General features: G+C 50.8%; 4 protein-coding genes across 4 annotated transcripts; 3 read left to right on the forward strand and 1 right to left on the reverse strand.

Moving 5' to 3' along the window:
• Positions 1–119: 119 nt before the first annotated feature.
• Positions 120–6,317, forward strand: MIND_00508500 (Stearoyl-CoA desaturase; the record flags this gene model as incomplete). The annotated part of the gene is made up of 30 exons (XM_037361878.1): positions 120–401; positions 451–803; positions 849–918; positions 976–1,119; positions 1,167–1,324; positions 1,372–1,400; positions 1,443–1,487; positions 1,531–1,579; positions 1,630–1,738; positions 1,792–1,905; positions 1,951–1,996; positions 2,032–2,275; positions 2,330–2,336; positions 2,381–2,485; positions 2,680–2,708; positions 2,760–2,798; positions 2,843–2,913; positions 2,960–2,986; positions 3,032–3,167; positions 3,219–3,279; positions 3,324–3,419; positions 3,467–3,784; positions 3,834–3,922; positions 4,152–4,352; positions 4,414–4,500; positions 4,550–4,694; positions 4,744–4,874; positions 4,924–5,026; positions 5,075–5,203; positions 5,250–6,317. The coding sequence occupies 30 exons, from the start codon at positions 120–122 to the stop codon at positions 6,315–6,317; spliced, it is 4,485 nt and encodes a 1,494-aa protein (XP_037222170.1).
• A 59-nt stretch (positions 6,318–6,376) lies between these two features.
• Positions 6,377–8,435, forward strand: MIND_00508600 (C3H1-type domain-containing protein; the record flags this gene model as incomplete). The annotated part of the gene is made up of 4 exons (XM_037361879.1): positions 6,377–6,529; positions 6,584–7,353; positions 7,409–8,045; positions 8,097–8,435. The coding sequence occupies exons 1-4, from the start codon at positions 6,389–6,391 to the stop codon at positions 8,433–8,435; spliced, it is 1,887 nt and encodes a 628-aa protein (XP_037222171.1). The 5' UTR covers positions 6,377–6,388.
• A 96-nt stretch (positions 8,436–8,531) lies between these two features.
• MIND_00508700 (Palmitoyltransferase PFA4) lies at positions 8,532–10,264 on the reverse strand (the record flags this gene model as incomplete). The annotated part of the gene is made up of 8 exons (XM_037361880.1): positions 8,532–8,956; positions 9,093–9,222; positions 9,270–9,369; positions 9,418–9,700; positions 9,749–9,765; positions 9,815–9,933; positions 9,990–10,065; positions 10,116–10,264. The coding sequence occupies 8 exons, from the start codon at positions 10,262–10,264 to the stop codon at positions 8,532–8,534; spliced, it is 1,299 nt and encodes a 432-aa protein (XP_037222172.1).
• Positions 10,265–10,320: 56 nt separating this feature from the next.
• MIND_00508800 (uncharacterized protein) lies at positions 10,321–10,927 on the forward strand (the record flags this gene model as incomplete). Its single annotated transcript, XM_037361881.1, has 3 exons — positions 10,321–10,372; positions 10,422–10,459; positions 10,511–10,927. 3 exons carry the CDS (start codon positions 10,321–10,323, stop codon positions 10,925–10,927), a joined length of 507 nt encoding a protein of 168 aa, XP_037222173.1.
• Positions 10,928–14,287: the final 3,360 nt, after the last annotated feature.

The following is a 14,287-nucleotide window of genomic DNA, read 5'->3' on the forward strand; positions in this document are numbered from 1 at the left end:
CTTCGTTTCCTCGCGTTTGCGTCTCGTGACCGTGTATCGCAGTTTCACGCAGTCCAAACGTGATGGTTACCGAACCGTCCTTCACTCGAACCACTACCTCAGGCCTTGACTCACACATAATGCTGGACCGACTGACTCCGGAGATTATTCTATATATCTTCCTGTTTCTTGATCTACCTGAACTCGATATGTTGAGCAAACTCGACCCCATTTTGGCGCAACTTGCTCGGGACAAGGCCCTTCACAACGTGCGACTGCGCGTTGTCTTTCCGGCTCGGGTGGAGCACGACCTCTTTGCCATTAGCCGACCCACTATCCCAGATCTTGTCCACCGAGGTGTAATGCGTGGTCTCAGTATCGAAAGAAGATTCAGAGCCGGGTTATATTTCTACTCTCAATCAGTACGTCTTCTGTTTGCGGTTGCTTTTAGATTATTGACCTATCCTCTAGTCCGTTCGTCAGTATGAAGTTTCCATAAAGCTGGCAAGACAACACGCAGGCCAGGTTGTCTCCCAACATCTCACCCGCCGCAGTGCAGCATCCAGTGACAGTCCCTTGAAACAGCTATATCCAGATGTCTCTCACAATCTGGCCCGCTCTCTTCTCCCCATCGCCCGGAAACTCAAATGGTCGCTCCGTAGAGATACTTTGGCCAAAATGGTGCGCGACAAGAGCGGGATACTGGGTGTTGGCAAGTGGCTGGAAGCCAGGCCAAATGTTCTTCAAGAGGGCGAGCGAGTGAGATTGGCAATATGCCCTGACGTTAGGAAGATAGTCGGCTTTTATGAAAAGCTTGGAAAGAAGTAATTGTCTATTGACCCATGTCGAACTGTTGTGTATGCCTGTAGATGTCCATCCAAACTTGTAATTGTAATGATCAACCGAATGCCAAACTCTTCTTCCTCCCTCATCATCGAGGTTTGCGTTGACTCGGTTCAATCAGCACTCAAGTAGTCTTCCGTCTGCAAACTCTAGCGCTTCCTTCTGAGTAACATCAGTGCCGTTCAAGGTGGTGCAAATCGTCTCGAACTTTGTGGCAACCTCGGAGTAGGTGGTGGAACAACACCCAGTTTGGGCTTGCTTAAGGCTGTCCAACAAGTGGTGGATGTTCCCATAATGGTTGGCTGCCTGCTCTTCCCTGCGCCTAACCGTGCGATCTTGTTTAGGCAATGGTCCGACCACGGATTGGCGACTTTCTCTACACCCCAGCTGAACTGGATGTCATGATTCAAGACATTCGTATCTTCAAGGAAAATGGCGTTGCTGGAGTAGTTTTTGGCGCATTGAAAGCTGACGGACATGTCGATATGGATGCTACACGCCGGTTGGTCGCTTGGCTATTCTAACCCGCAAGGAAGTGACACGAAAAAGGCTGGTCAATGAAGCTGGGCCACTTCAAGGTATATCAGGCGCCATGTCTTCCTAGTGCTCACCCACAGCAGTCTGTTTCCATCGCGCATTCGATATGACCCCAGATCCATCGCAAGGTGATTTAGTCATGACATTCAATTCACTAATTTATGTCTACAGCGTTTCACGATATTGCGAGCATCGAGGGTGTGACCAGAATACTGACGAGGTCATCTTGCTCCGATGAACAAGCCTTCCATGTGCTGATTTTGGTGGCAGCGGCCACGAACCGACCGCACTAGAGGGCTTGGAGACCTTAAAGTCCCTCTGTCGACAGGCCAACAAACACCTCAACATTCTTCCCGGGTCCGGAATTAATGCTGCTACCGTAAGTCTCCGAGTCGTTGTCGGGGTCTGCAACCAACCAAACGCTTGATCTAGGTGCGCCGCGTCCTGGAAGCATTGCTTCCGCTCGGGTTGACTGAGTTACATCTGAGTGGTGGCAGTTGGGTTGAGGGTGGAATGGTGCACCGCAGAGGGAAAATGGGGATGGGAGTTGGTGATCAAGAGTGGAGTACTTGGGTCACTAAGGTGGCTAAGGTGCACGACGTCCGCGAAATAGTCGACAGCGGCGCTGAATGGAGCGGTCAGTATTAAATTGCGTAAGTAGTGTATTTTCAGTGGCGATTGCCGCTGTCCGTGGAAAGATCGCTTGGATGACTGGAAACTATGACACCCACTCTTTTGCGACGACCACCATGTCAGCGACAGTCCAGCAACCACAAATTTGGTGGGGAAACGCCTTATTCTTCGTCTCGGTCCATATTGCTGCTGTTTACGGAGCTTTTTTCTGGCGGCCATACTCTGCAGTACCGCAAGCTACATTATGGCTTGGGTTCCTCGTTTGGCAATTGGCTGATTTTGGGTGCGCGTCCACAAACTTCCCATGCAAAATGAACTCACATGTGCCCTTTTCAAGGATCACCGTGAGTCTTGACTCCTGAACGGAATCAAATTCGAACCTCCGTAGATTGGCTACCACCGGCTTTACTCTCATCGCGCTTTTCGCGCCAAATTGCCTGTTCGTCTGGTACTTGCGGCTCTGGGTTCTGCTGGGTTCCAAGGAAGCATTAAGGTGCGCGACAAGCCTGATTTGACAGGCTTTTCGACTGAATGTTTATTTGAATAGTGGTGGTAAGGCGCTTCGATCAACGCAGACAACATGTCCACGACTTTGACTTTTTCCTGGTTGCAGGTGTCTCCGGCACCGGCTTCACCACGTGCGTCAAGCTAAACGCCGACTTTCGGTGATTAACCTCCTCGTTTTAGCGCTTCACCGACGATCCTGTGCACGATCCGTGAGACTGGGGTTCCTTTGTGGCTTCTAAAAGATTTTAATCCGATATCAGCTACGCTGCAACGCGTGGTCTGTTCTACTCCCATATGGGGTGCGTCTGAATGTTCTGCCTGACTCGTCCTCATCGCTTGTCAGATGGATATTCTACAAACCAACATACGAACGCATGGAACTCGTAGATAGAGACGATTTGGACAGCGATCCGGGTAGGCACTTTCTTCAAGCAAAGGTTTAGTCTGAATACCTGCCAAGTTGTTCGCTTCCAGCATAAGCATTATGGTATGCTAGCCTCGTCGACGTCCATATCCACTCAGCGTTTGACAGTTCCGCTGGCTTTGTTTTTTGGCTTCGTTTTGCCAACACTTCTTGGAATGATATGGGGCGACCCATCTGGTGCCTACGTCTGGGGTGGACTCGTTGCTCGTCTGTTTTGCTGGCATTGTACGTTTCTTGTTAACAGGTCGACAATTCTCTCTTCACAGCATCGACAAACCACTGACAGCAATATTAGTTTGGCTCACTGGGATGGTTTGCAGCCCTACTCTGATGAAGATACTTCTCGTGGTAATTTGGTGTGTTTTGCTATACCTCACTTTCGGTAGCTTAACCTCATTAGATTCTTGCATTGTTGACCGGTGGAGAAGGGTCGCATAATTTTGTAAGAAGAGACGACGCTTTTTGTGGACAATTTCGCTCATATGAACTGCAGCACGTAGGTTCAATGACCAACAACATGCGAGTTATGGCTCAGATGTCCAGCATTCTTTCCCACACGACTGGAGATCTGGCCCACAAATTTGGAACTGGGACCCTTCTAAATGGATTATCGCTGTTTTGTATCGACTAGGATTGGTGACCGGCCTACGCAGCGTTCGAGATCAAGACCTTAAAGAAGCTCTGCAATACATGGGCCATAAAGAAAAGCACGGTATTCCCCCGCCTGAGGAAGACTCGATATGGACAGGAGAAATCTGGGACACTTGTCAAGCACGAGCATTTGTCCGATCAAACGCAGGGAGTTGTGTTGTGCTCATTGAAGACTACTTTGTGAACGTTACACATTATCTTGGAGAGCATGTGAGCTGATTTTTTTTCCTGTTGGAACATGAAGCAACTCATCTTTTAGCCCGGTGGTGCTTCGATTCTACGTAAATACGCTGTTCGTCCAGAGGAGGAGGTGAATGAAGCTTCCTGGGCCTTTGATGGTGGTCTAAAGTCGGTTTTGTTTTCCCAAGAAATAATTCGTACTCACTAAGCCCTGACAGTAATCACTCACGCTCGGCCAGACGCAGAATGAGAGAGTTCAGAGTTGCACAATATCGTAGAGTGTAGAATGTGTTGGGTCCGTGTTTGTACGAAATGTAGATTTGTCTGGTCGAGTCACACGTGACACATTTTGATCTGTTGACCCACACGACCCGAGCACCATGAAACGGGCCCACAGGTTATCTACAGGCGACGAGGATGGGTCGAGGGCGAAGCGTAGGAAGAATATTGGAATGGGCGTGGCTGGCTCATCGTCGGACGTGGATATCATGGCTGGGGATTACGTTGCCGAAGAGCAACAGGGTCAGCCTGGGGGTGGAAATGTGCGAGAGCAAGGAATGAAGCTGTGGCAGACAATTCGCGACGCGACGAACAAAGAGTGAGTGGCATTTGTTGTGGTGAAGGTATTCGTGACCGTTCTTCAAAAACTCTGTTTTCAGTGGATTTCCTATTGCGATTGATTTCGTTCGCAAACCTCCCAAGAAACTATACCCCGACTACTATATCATCATCCAATTCCCCATTGCGTGGGTCTCTTCGTCTCACAGGCCTCGAAGAGACTGACACCCGTGCCAGGCTCGAAGACATCAAGAAACAGCTTGAAAGCAACTACTACCCCACCCTCGAAGCTGTTCGCCAGGACTTCGAGCTGTGTTTCGAGAATGCCAAACTTTACAACCTCGAGGAAAGCCAAATATGGAAGAACGCCAAAGACCTCCTGGTGTGTAGTGCATCGTCATAAACGACCTCGCCCTGACTGGCGATGGTAGAAATTAACCAATAAGACCTACCGCAAGATGGTGCCCTCGGTCGATGAAGGAGATCCGACCGGAAAACGGCCTAGTCTGCATCGGCTAGCCAAAACGCGGTTGAAGCAGGTCATCGACAAGACTGACGACAAGTAAGGTGTTGTTTCTATCGCGTTGGCTTGGTCTGACTCTGTCAACCAGTGGTCGAATTCTCTCCACCATTTTTATGGAGCTACCTTCCAGGAAGGAATGGCCCGACTATTATCTTCAGATAAGGCAGCCAAGATGTCTTGGTGCTATCATGGTCAGTGTTGCGTCTCAATTTTCAGACTCGTGTCTAACCCCGGAATAGAAAAAGGTCAAGGACAAGGCTTATTTGACGATAGCTGAGTTTGCGGACGACGTCGAGCTTGTGTTCAAGAATGCGATGCAATTCAATTTGGATCATACTCAGATCTGGGAGGATGCATTGACTCTGAAGGTATTCTCATATTCTTTTCTGAGCGCCAACTAACAAGCCTGAACAGAAACTTTTTGGTACTCTAATGTCGGACCTTCCGCCGCCTTTTGCTATGGAGCGATATCATCAATCGTCCACGAAAATTAAGATAAAAATGCCCATCGCGCCCGCTGCTGTTCCGGAGGCTGCCTCTACTTCCAAGGTCAAACTGAAGGTTTCAGCAAAGGCAGCTACTCCCATTGCGGCTCCTGCACGTTTGCCTAGTCCAACGCCACCACCACCTCCCCCGATAACGGCGCCCAAAGCACCAGCTGTGAAGCGGCAAGCTTCGCCAACACTCCCACTTAACACTCTTCCTTCGACAAATATGATCCAACCGAGCTCCGTACAGCAGCAACAACAACAGAAGCCTACTCCAATCCCACAACCCGCTCCGATTCCACCACCGCCTATTCCACAACCTCAGCTCCCGTATTATCCCAACACTAGCTATGCGCCATCATTCCTTCCATCGCCTCTACCAGTCATGCCGTTGCCGCAACCAGCACCCGTTATTGCTCCTGTTCCCCAACCCGCAGTCATCAACCCGGCTCCGTCAAAGAGCATGTCATTATCAAGCTCGCCTGTGCCGCCGATTTTACCGAGCCATATGCTCAAGGGTGTGTCTGTGTTAACAGAGCCATGCAAACGGCCGTTCAAACTAGATTACCGAGACGGGGTAAAGATATGGGTTATCAGACTCGGCGCGGGTGAAACGGCGCTGAGCTTCGCCAACATAACGTATATGGGCGATGACAATGACGACGGCAGTGGGTCGGATGTGGACATGGAAGATGAGGAGGATGCAGCTGATGAAGGCGAGCTGGCTGTGAATGGAAGGCAGAAGCCCAAGACACGAGGTCGGGAAGGAAAGAGTAGAGCTGCGGCAGCGGCAGCGAAGGCCCTTCAAGAAGCTAAAGCGGCCAAGAAAGTCACCAAAGAAGTCGGTGCAGTTCAAGTCAAGCTGAATGGGAATGTGATCAATTCTCATTCGGGTTACTGGTTGGTAGACATACCGAAAGGGTCTAATATTGTCGAAGTTGGGGAGAAAGACGGGCTGATATGGAAAGTATACGCAGAACGCAGTGGGTTGTAGATTAGATGTATGTCAATACCTTATCAATTTCGGTGATTTGTCAGCGAGTTTTTTGTCTCCAACTTTCACTGATGAAATATACGAGGTGCAAGTTTTACGACGACGACGGCAAGCCGGTGGTCCCTGGCGGGTGTTGGGCGGGTCATCAATGCAGATGGGCCCACCCAGACGAATCCCATTGGAGGCATGCAGGCAGGAAACTACTAGCCACGGTGTGCCTAAAATCTGCTTGCCTCTTTTTTTCTCTCTAGAATTTCGTCGAATAGGCCAGGCCTCCCAACTATCGAGACGACAATCGCTCCCGAGACCGCACAACATCAGAGAGCGGTTGGGACCCAAATATGTGGAAGAGTAAACCGAAGCAAAAGGCAGACGTGAATCCACCGATGTCACTGGCGAAAGGAAGCGACAAGGGCTGGGGCGGTAGCGGTTGGGGGAGCAATGTCGCAAGTGATTCCGGCTGGGGTGCCAAAGGGAAAGGGAAGAGCAATGATACTTCAGCAACGACGGTGGTGGATACGAACGATTGGGGATCGGGTGGAGGCTGGGGGTCGACTGGGGGGTGGGGTGATCCAGAAATGGAGACTCAGAGTGGCCGGGGAAATAAGGAAGCAGGCACAAGCTCGGGCGGATGGGGAAATCAGGACTGGGGCGCTGGCTGGGGGACAGATGCTAACAAAACGACCAAGGAAAGCACTGGTGGCTGGGGCGACGCGTCAAACATCGCTAGTGGGTCGGGAAGCAAAGGGAAAGAGAAGGAGGACACCGGTGGCTGGGGAAATAAGACAAAGGAAACTGACGGGCCATCAAAACCCGCTGCCCTCCCATTCAGACCCCCACTTCAAGTCAACACACAAGACATCCCTCCACCAGATCAGCCTCCACAATCTGCATTCTCGTTTCGTGCTACTTCTGTTTCTCTTTCAGAACGTAACACTATCGTGTCCTCCTCGACGCCGGCGATGTCTCGAACCCAGCCACTCCGTCTTCAGCTCGAACTGATGAACCGCGCTGAAGTCAATCACGAAATTATCAAGTACGTGTGGGGTCGTAAATGCTCAGGTAGTTTTTTTTTTACATTGCTTTATCAGGAATTTCGTGCGTGTAGTCCAGCTCATGGTCGAAGATAAAGAGTTGCAGCGGCGACGTTTACAATGGAAACCAGAGAAACACTCTGGCATGTTTACTAGGGTGTCGAAGGCGACGGGCCAGAGGCTGGACTCGACGCTGCCTGATGAGCTTAAAGTCCGGCTCAGCCACGCTCGTGACGCTTTGTTAGCCTTCCCAGAGCTTCCCGCTTTGAACTGGTCAAAGCTCGATCGAGACATCGCGTCTTATGCTGAGCAGCTCGCGGTCTGGGAAAAACAGTATAAAAGCGGGTCAAACAAAGGCAGTACCTCTGACGACGTCGACATGCCAGATGTGCAGTTAACGCTCCAGGAGCGTATTCAGAATCAGATTAGGAAAATCATAGACCTCCAAGACATCTTCGTTGAACAATCCGAAATCACGCCCGCAGAACATGTCGACCAGGTCCTGGAAACAATACGCACGCGGGCAGCAGAAGAAACACAGGGACCGATAGCCGATCTCAGAGTGCAAGCAAAATCTGCGGGGAGCCAGCTTGAGCTCGCGGGAGCTAATCTGGCGTCGATGGCGTCGGACAGCGGGTTGGAGACCAGAGTCGAGGAATTGGGGCTTGATAAGCAATGGGAACGACAACAAGCAGTATGTGCAATTCACCATATCCCATTTCGACGCTCTAATGTTTGCCCAAAGCTAGAGGCCCAACTCGCTGGAATCGAACAACAACAACAGCTGAAACGCACGAGAAATGCCGAGATGCTACGGAAGCTTAACGAATATGCCCAACGCAAGTCAGAGCCACCTCCTTCCACACTAGATCCTGCGGTAGAAGCCAGAGTGCAAGAACACGTGACCGATATCCTGCAACGAGAAATCCAACCAGCGCTGGAGGCAGCAGCGTACCAATATTCTGAAGCACTGGCGCGTCGAATGCGTAGCCTGGCCGAGGTATTAAATCCAGTCGATGAACAAGTTGAAGCTATTCGGGCCCGTGGCCGTGAGCGTTTCGAGCCTTCGCCCGCGCCAATCTAAGTCAAGGTCACATCCGAGTCTTGAGTAGTCTAATTTACTCTATCGTTGCCTAGAACCAAGTGTTACACAATTTCCGCTGTACTTAATATGTAGACATTAGCCGCTCTTGACCAATGGCGCCTGCTCGCCTTCGCTCTCACTCCCGCTCGCTGGCTCGGGCACGTAATAATGATACCTCTTCTCGCCAATTTCGGACAAGTACCGATTGAGCATGTCCTCCCGATTCCCTGGTCGTACCTCGTATCCTTCTGACCCTCTTCTAATACGCACGCGGCTCGTGTCGTCCTCATCATAGTCGTCAGAATCTGAGGCATCAGGCTGGTAGTCGGGATGATATGGCGGAAGTGTAGATGCCCCATTATTCTTGGCTCGTCTTCGGGCAGAATTCGATGGCTGGAGTGTTGGGTTGACCGTCCCATTCTCGAAGGTCCATGGTGAGTCAGGCAAGCTGAATTCCTTGTGCGAACTCTCGCCCTCGATCGTGTCATGATGCGGAGGCCAACTCTCCCCATCAGAGTTTTCTGAACCCAAGTCAGCCAATATGAACTTGAAAGGATACAAAAAGATAGCTAGCAAAAGAACAGCGATGGGAGTTGCTTACCGTGCCTGATACTCAGACGAACTCCCGCCGTTCCCGTGCCAGCTCTACCCACTCACCATCGTTGCTTGTGATCTCATATTTGAGTCCCGAACCTGGCGTCTTCGTGGGCCAACACCAGAGCCAATGGTTCTTTCCAAGCACAGACTCGATGTTGCGCCTTGTGCCGATATTATATGGGAATTTAATCTGCAACAGGTTGGATTTCGAAAATTATGTGTGCGCAGCGAGCATACCTCTTGGATTCTACCACGACGGACCATAGTTGCGACCTTGTCCTTTTCCCAGCGTTCAATCGTGGTAGTATTATTTCGAATGGCGTTAAAGTGATATAAGCTAGTAAGGTTTAGACGATAATAGCGGCAATGCATCTATGAATTTCACCTGAAAATACCGACACAAAGCAGAACAGGAATACAGGCGACCATGTTCAAGATCATGAATATCATTTCTGTCCCATCGGGTTCGTCCTGGAGTTGAGTGAGAACGTAGAAGAATGGAGTAAGCGACCGACGAGCCCAATAGCGGTTGCCCAAGCTAATATATAGTCTCCGCCAGACCATGGCAAGATGATACGAGCAGGAGACATCAACAAAGAAAAGGAAGCGGATGAAGTGGCCGTGGTTGTGGTGTCCAACACAATTGTTAATCCACGGACAATGGTGGTCTGCTCCAAATCAGTCATTTACACCAGTGGGTACTGCTTAGTGCTCACCCATTCGCAGAACACATCTGGCAAAACACAGTTAAATACGTAGAATTTTACAGAGGAGTCACCCACCTTCCGCATTGTCGGCAATGATGTGTTCTTGGAGGTTTGGGGCGCTCACACATGCGACAATATCGCGGATTACCAGTCAACCTTTTGACCTCATACCCATCAGCATTCGTATCTGGTTTCTAATAGAATCAGTTAACATGACGCGGCGTGCAGTAACCTGAGCCACATCACATACCCAGTTATCGGGTACCCGCCCAGGGTCGGTATAAACAGAAAGAAAGTAGTTCCAGAGGAGCAACCCGACGAAGATACTGTAAGATGACGCGTTGAGGCTAATTGTGTGTTGCCGTTGAACACGCACTTAAACGGCAGGAGGAGGGTGACAAGCTCGACGGAAAGGACCCTGCCATACCACGGCCATATTATAAATATTTGGGACGAGTAGGCAATGAAGCAGATGAGCAGAAGGACAAAGTTCACAACGAGCTGGCCAAGGAAACCAGATGGCATGGGTCAAGCGAGATTTGTGTGTGACACCGTCTCTTTTGGTCTCACCCTCCCTGGCCATGTACCGTTGCACGACGCGGTTATTTCTCCGCCACAACTCTTCGCTTGCTGGTGCGGCCTTTACAGCTCTTATAAACGTGTTTCTCATGACCAAAAAAAGCTGCCAGTGTCGAGGGTGATGCTGCTGTTTCTGCCAAGGTCTGTTTTGGTGCAAGTTCTCTGGAATTTATCTGTGTAACACCCATGTAGCTTGCAGAGATAGTTAGAATGAAGGAGGCCCGCCGGGAGGCCCGTCTGACTCGTCAAGCAATGGCTTTTTCTCCGCCGACACCAGACATGGAGCAGACCATCCCCCAACCTCCCCAGTTAGATTTTGCGCTTGCACCTGCACCGATGAAGCCAAGCGAACCTGCTGCTCCTGCCAACTTGGCGCCCTCAAGTTCAGTAGAAGCACGACGCGAAGCACTTTTAGCACGCCGGGCAGAACGACTAGCTCGTGACGCCAATAAACCCCCCGGTCAACGCCAGCCCCAATTCAATCAGCAACGGCCTCGTTTGTCCACCCCTCCCAAGCCATACTATGCAAAACCAATATTGTCGGCTTTTTGTGGCCAGTTCTCCTGCAACTGCAACGACACCGAGGAAAACTCGGGACAGAAGACCTAGGGTACGGCGCGAACGGCGTAGCGAGAATGAGGAAGAAATCGAGCTAGACTGGGAAAGTGATATCGAAGAGTGGTGTGCAGACCTGAATGTGTCTCGTGCCGCGCATTTGGGTCCAGACGTCCAGCTCGGAAAATCCGTTGATTCGCAACTACCAATAAAACAGGCCGCGCAAAATGTTCTGGAGGCAGAGGGCGGGGACTACTCTCGTTTCGTGCCCACCAATCCTCAGCTATTCGTTGCCGCAGCGAAAAAATTGGGACCCGTCAAGCACTCTACCGTGGCAGTCGCTCACAGGCGAGACGTCCCTACCGACAACCGACAGCGGGTTAGACACCTAGTGGGCACAGTCGGTCGAAAAGTGTAATTTTCTAGAGTAGAGCGTTGGATAATGGAGTTTGTCAGCAGCAATGACGTAGAGTCACATCAAGTCACAATCCACGAACTTTTTTATTTTTTTTTTTTTTTTTTTTTTTTTTTGTGGCACGTTAGGTAGTGGTAGACAATCGCTTTCGCTCCCCAGTAGCTTGCCGTAGTTCTCTTGCGAGATTCCGTCAAGCGTCCCGGGCCGACATCTGTCGGTCATCCACCACCCGTGAGTTGTGAGGCGGGGACTTGAAACCCCGCCAGCCGGATCAAAACCACTCGAGGAAATGCGCTTCCGCACTAGGCCCTTAGGCATCTGGTGTGGGGCTGCAGTCTCGACAGACTCGGGGCGTGCAGGAGGGGAGTTGGCCCTCCTGTTCACCACCCGTCATCGCCTGTCTCAACCGACACCCACTAAAACCCCGACCTCCCTTGACGTTGGCCAGTCATTCGGGAGTGATTCTTCGTCTTTCAATGTTCCGTTCCAAGTTTTGAGGACTAATGCCTTGGGAATGGCCTTTTTCCCATACTTTTTCCCATTCGTCATCTCTCTATCCATTTGCAGTCTGTTGTTTATCGTCCAGCACCACTTGCGCGTTATCTCGGCGTCGCTTGCGGGGTCCTTTTCATTGATTACACGCTCGTTTCTGAGCCTCCAAATCAGGTGCGCCGACTCCGAAATTATTATTCGGAACAGCCTCGAGGTGCCGGCATCTGCCTTCTCAATCATTCCGCACGCCATGACTTGGCCGGTCGTTGGTGGTGGGAGCTCGTTCCCTGTCTTCAACCTCCACAGCTTGCTGGCGAGCGTCCATACCTCTTTTTGGCCCGGGGCCTCGCATTGCATAAGTATATGTTTCATTGATTCGTCTACATCTCCACACCGCGGTTCCTTGCATGTGCCTTTCCACTCATGGCCAGGTATGTTTGCCCAGTGCTTCCCTACTTTGTATCCGTCGTGAATTAACATCCACAGGAAGAACCTGATGTTCCTAGAGATGTCCTTGTGTCTTATCGACATCCACATCTTCTTGTCCGTTACTTCTCCCCCGCCTTCGTCTGCTGCGGCGCCGCGGGCCAGCGGTATGTTTCTCAGTGTTCCCGCGCGGGCAAGTTTCTCCTGGTATCGGGGTGCGTTCATTTTTAGAATTCTTATCATCTTTGTTGCTGACGATTGGGTTAGCGTGTTTAGTCTTGCACCACTCAGTCTCAGATCTTCAGCTTCGTCGGTTCTTATCTCGTCTGGTTCACTCTTCATGGCGCCTTCGCTTGCGAGACGGTCTGCCGCCTCGTTTCCCTCGATTCCACTGTGTCCTTTCACCCAACGGAAGAAGGTGGGTGCTCGGCGCTGTCTCAATCTCATCAATGTCAATTTTGCCAACTCGCCGTTGGCCACCGTGAGGAAGCCGCTGTCTTCCCATCTCTGTGCGTTTTCTCGTCATCCCGTCAATGGCGTATTTCGAGTCACTCAGTATTTTTAGTGTCTGGTCTAGCGGGCACATTTCTGCGGCCTCTTTTATCGCCGCTAGCTCACCAACCTGGTTGGATGGCTTCCACTCCGTTGGTATCTTCAGGGCTCGGTTCCTTGGGTCGTCGGGGCCGAAGAAAATTCCCGCGCCCGCTTTTGCATCTGTCGTTCCATTCCCGATGGCGGATCCGTCGGTGTATACTACTTGGGGGACTTGGGCCTCGTCGTTGCCTGTCGGCTGCCTATTCGGTGCTCTCCTGGATGTGTTCCTGGCCCCGTATTCAAATATACGGAACGCATTCGATATTGTTCCTCGCGTTGTCACCGTTGCGTTGAACTTTACGACATCTTCGTCGTCTTCCGCCGGCTCGCGTTCCTCGTCCATCTCTTCCCAGGTTTGGGGTTGGGCCACTCTTGGGTCCCATTTATCTTCGAGTTCATTCAGCATGTCTCTTGCTTTTGGTGTAACACTTATGTGGGTGAGGGCATTTGGCGATTGCTTTGGTTATTTGACATGATGCACATCTACAGTCCCTTCTCGCGGTATGCCGGGCGGTTTGCAGTTTCTTCGCGAGCTCTTCCGCGTCGCCCACTGTTCGGATCTTGTGGCGGCTTTTTTAGGCACTCGACAACTGGTTTCGGCTTGTTGTACACTGCCGTGTCTCCCCGCGCGAATTTATGGTACCATATCGGCATTGACCTCTGGATGTCGCGTGATATGGCGATGGCCTCTAATCTCACCCCGTACTTCCTTCCCAACGTGCACCATTCGGTGTAGGTCTGTTCCGATTTTCTTCTCTGATGATTTCGGTTTCCAGTCTTGCAGGTATGGATTCCTCAGCACGTCTCTTCTATGGACTTGCTTCTCATTGTTTGCAGCGAAAATCTCGTCTGTCAGATAGCACCATGTCGGTCTCCCTGCATCCAAGTTCAGGTAGTGCTTTAGCCACATGACGGAGATTGCCTCATTTCTGGCATATATATCCAGTAGCTTTCTTCCGCCCATCTCAATCGGTGCGTACACAGTCTCTTGATTGATTGTGACTCTCTCTTTTTCGGCCCATATGAAATTTCTGATTCTCTTCTCCAGCCTTTTCTCGATATTCCCTGGCATTCCTTGTACCGTGGTGAGGTATTGTGACATTCCGCCGACAATCATTGAAATTATTAGTCGACGGCCTTCTATCGTTGGGTTGCTCAGGCCCCACTGTGCTAAGGATGTATCAATCTTCTCTAGTGTTCGTGACCATATTGCGGCTTGTTCAACACCGTTTGCCAACCCATGCTCCGAGGGTGCGTATAGGTTCTCCTTGTGCAGCTACTTTAATGTGGTCAGGTATTTTTGTCCCGTCCTGTCCATTTACTGTGCGGCTGGCAAGCACTCTGTCGCGGTATTCGCGCTTGCCGATTGGGATCATTTCTGTTTTCGTGACGTTAAATTTTTGCGCCTGCAGCTATACACCACTCATCAAGTATTTTCATTAGGTTGTCCCAATCATCTGTTTCGTCGAGGTATACCATCGTGTCGT

This window comes from Mycena indigotica (assembly GCF_014461135.1).
Source record: "Mycena indigotica strain 171206Taipei chromosome Unknown Mind.scaff0004, whole genome shotgun sequence".
In the NCBI taxonomy this organism is placed as follows: domain Eukaryota; kingdom Fungi; phylum Basidiomycota; class Agaricomycetes; order Agaricales; family Mycenaceae; genus Mycena; species Mycena indigotica.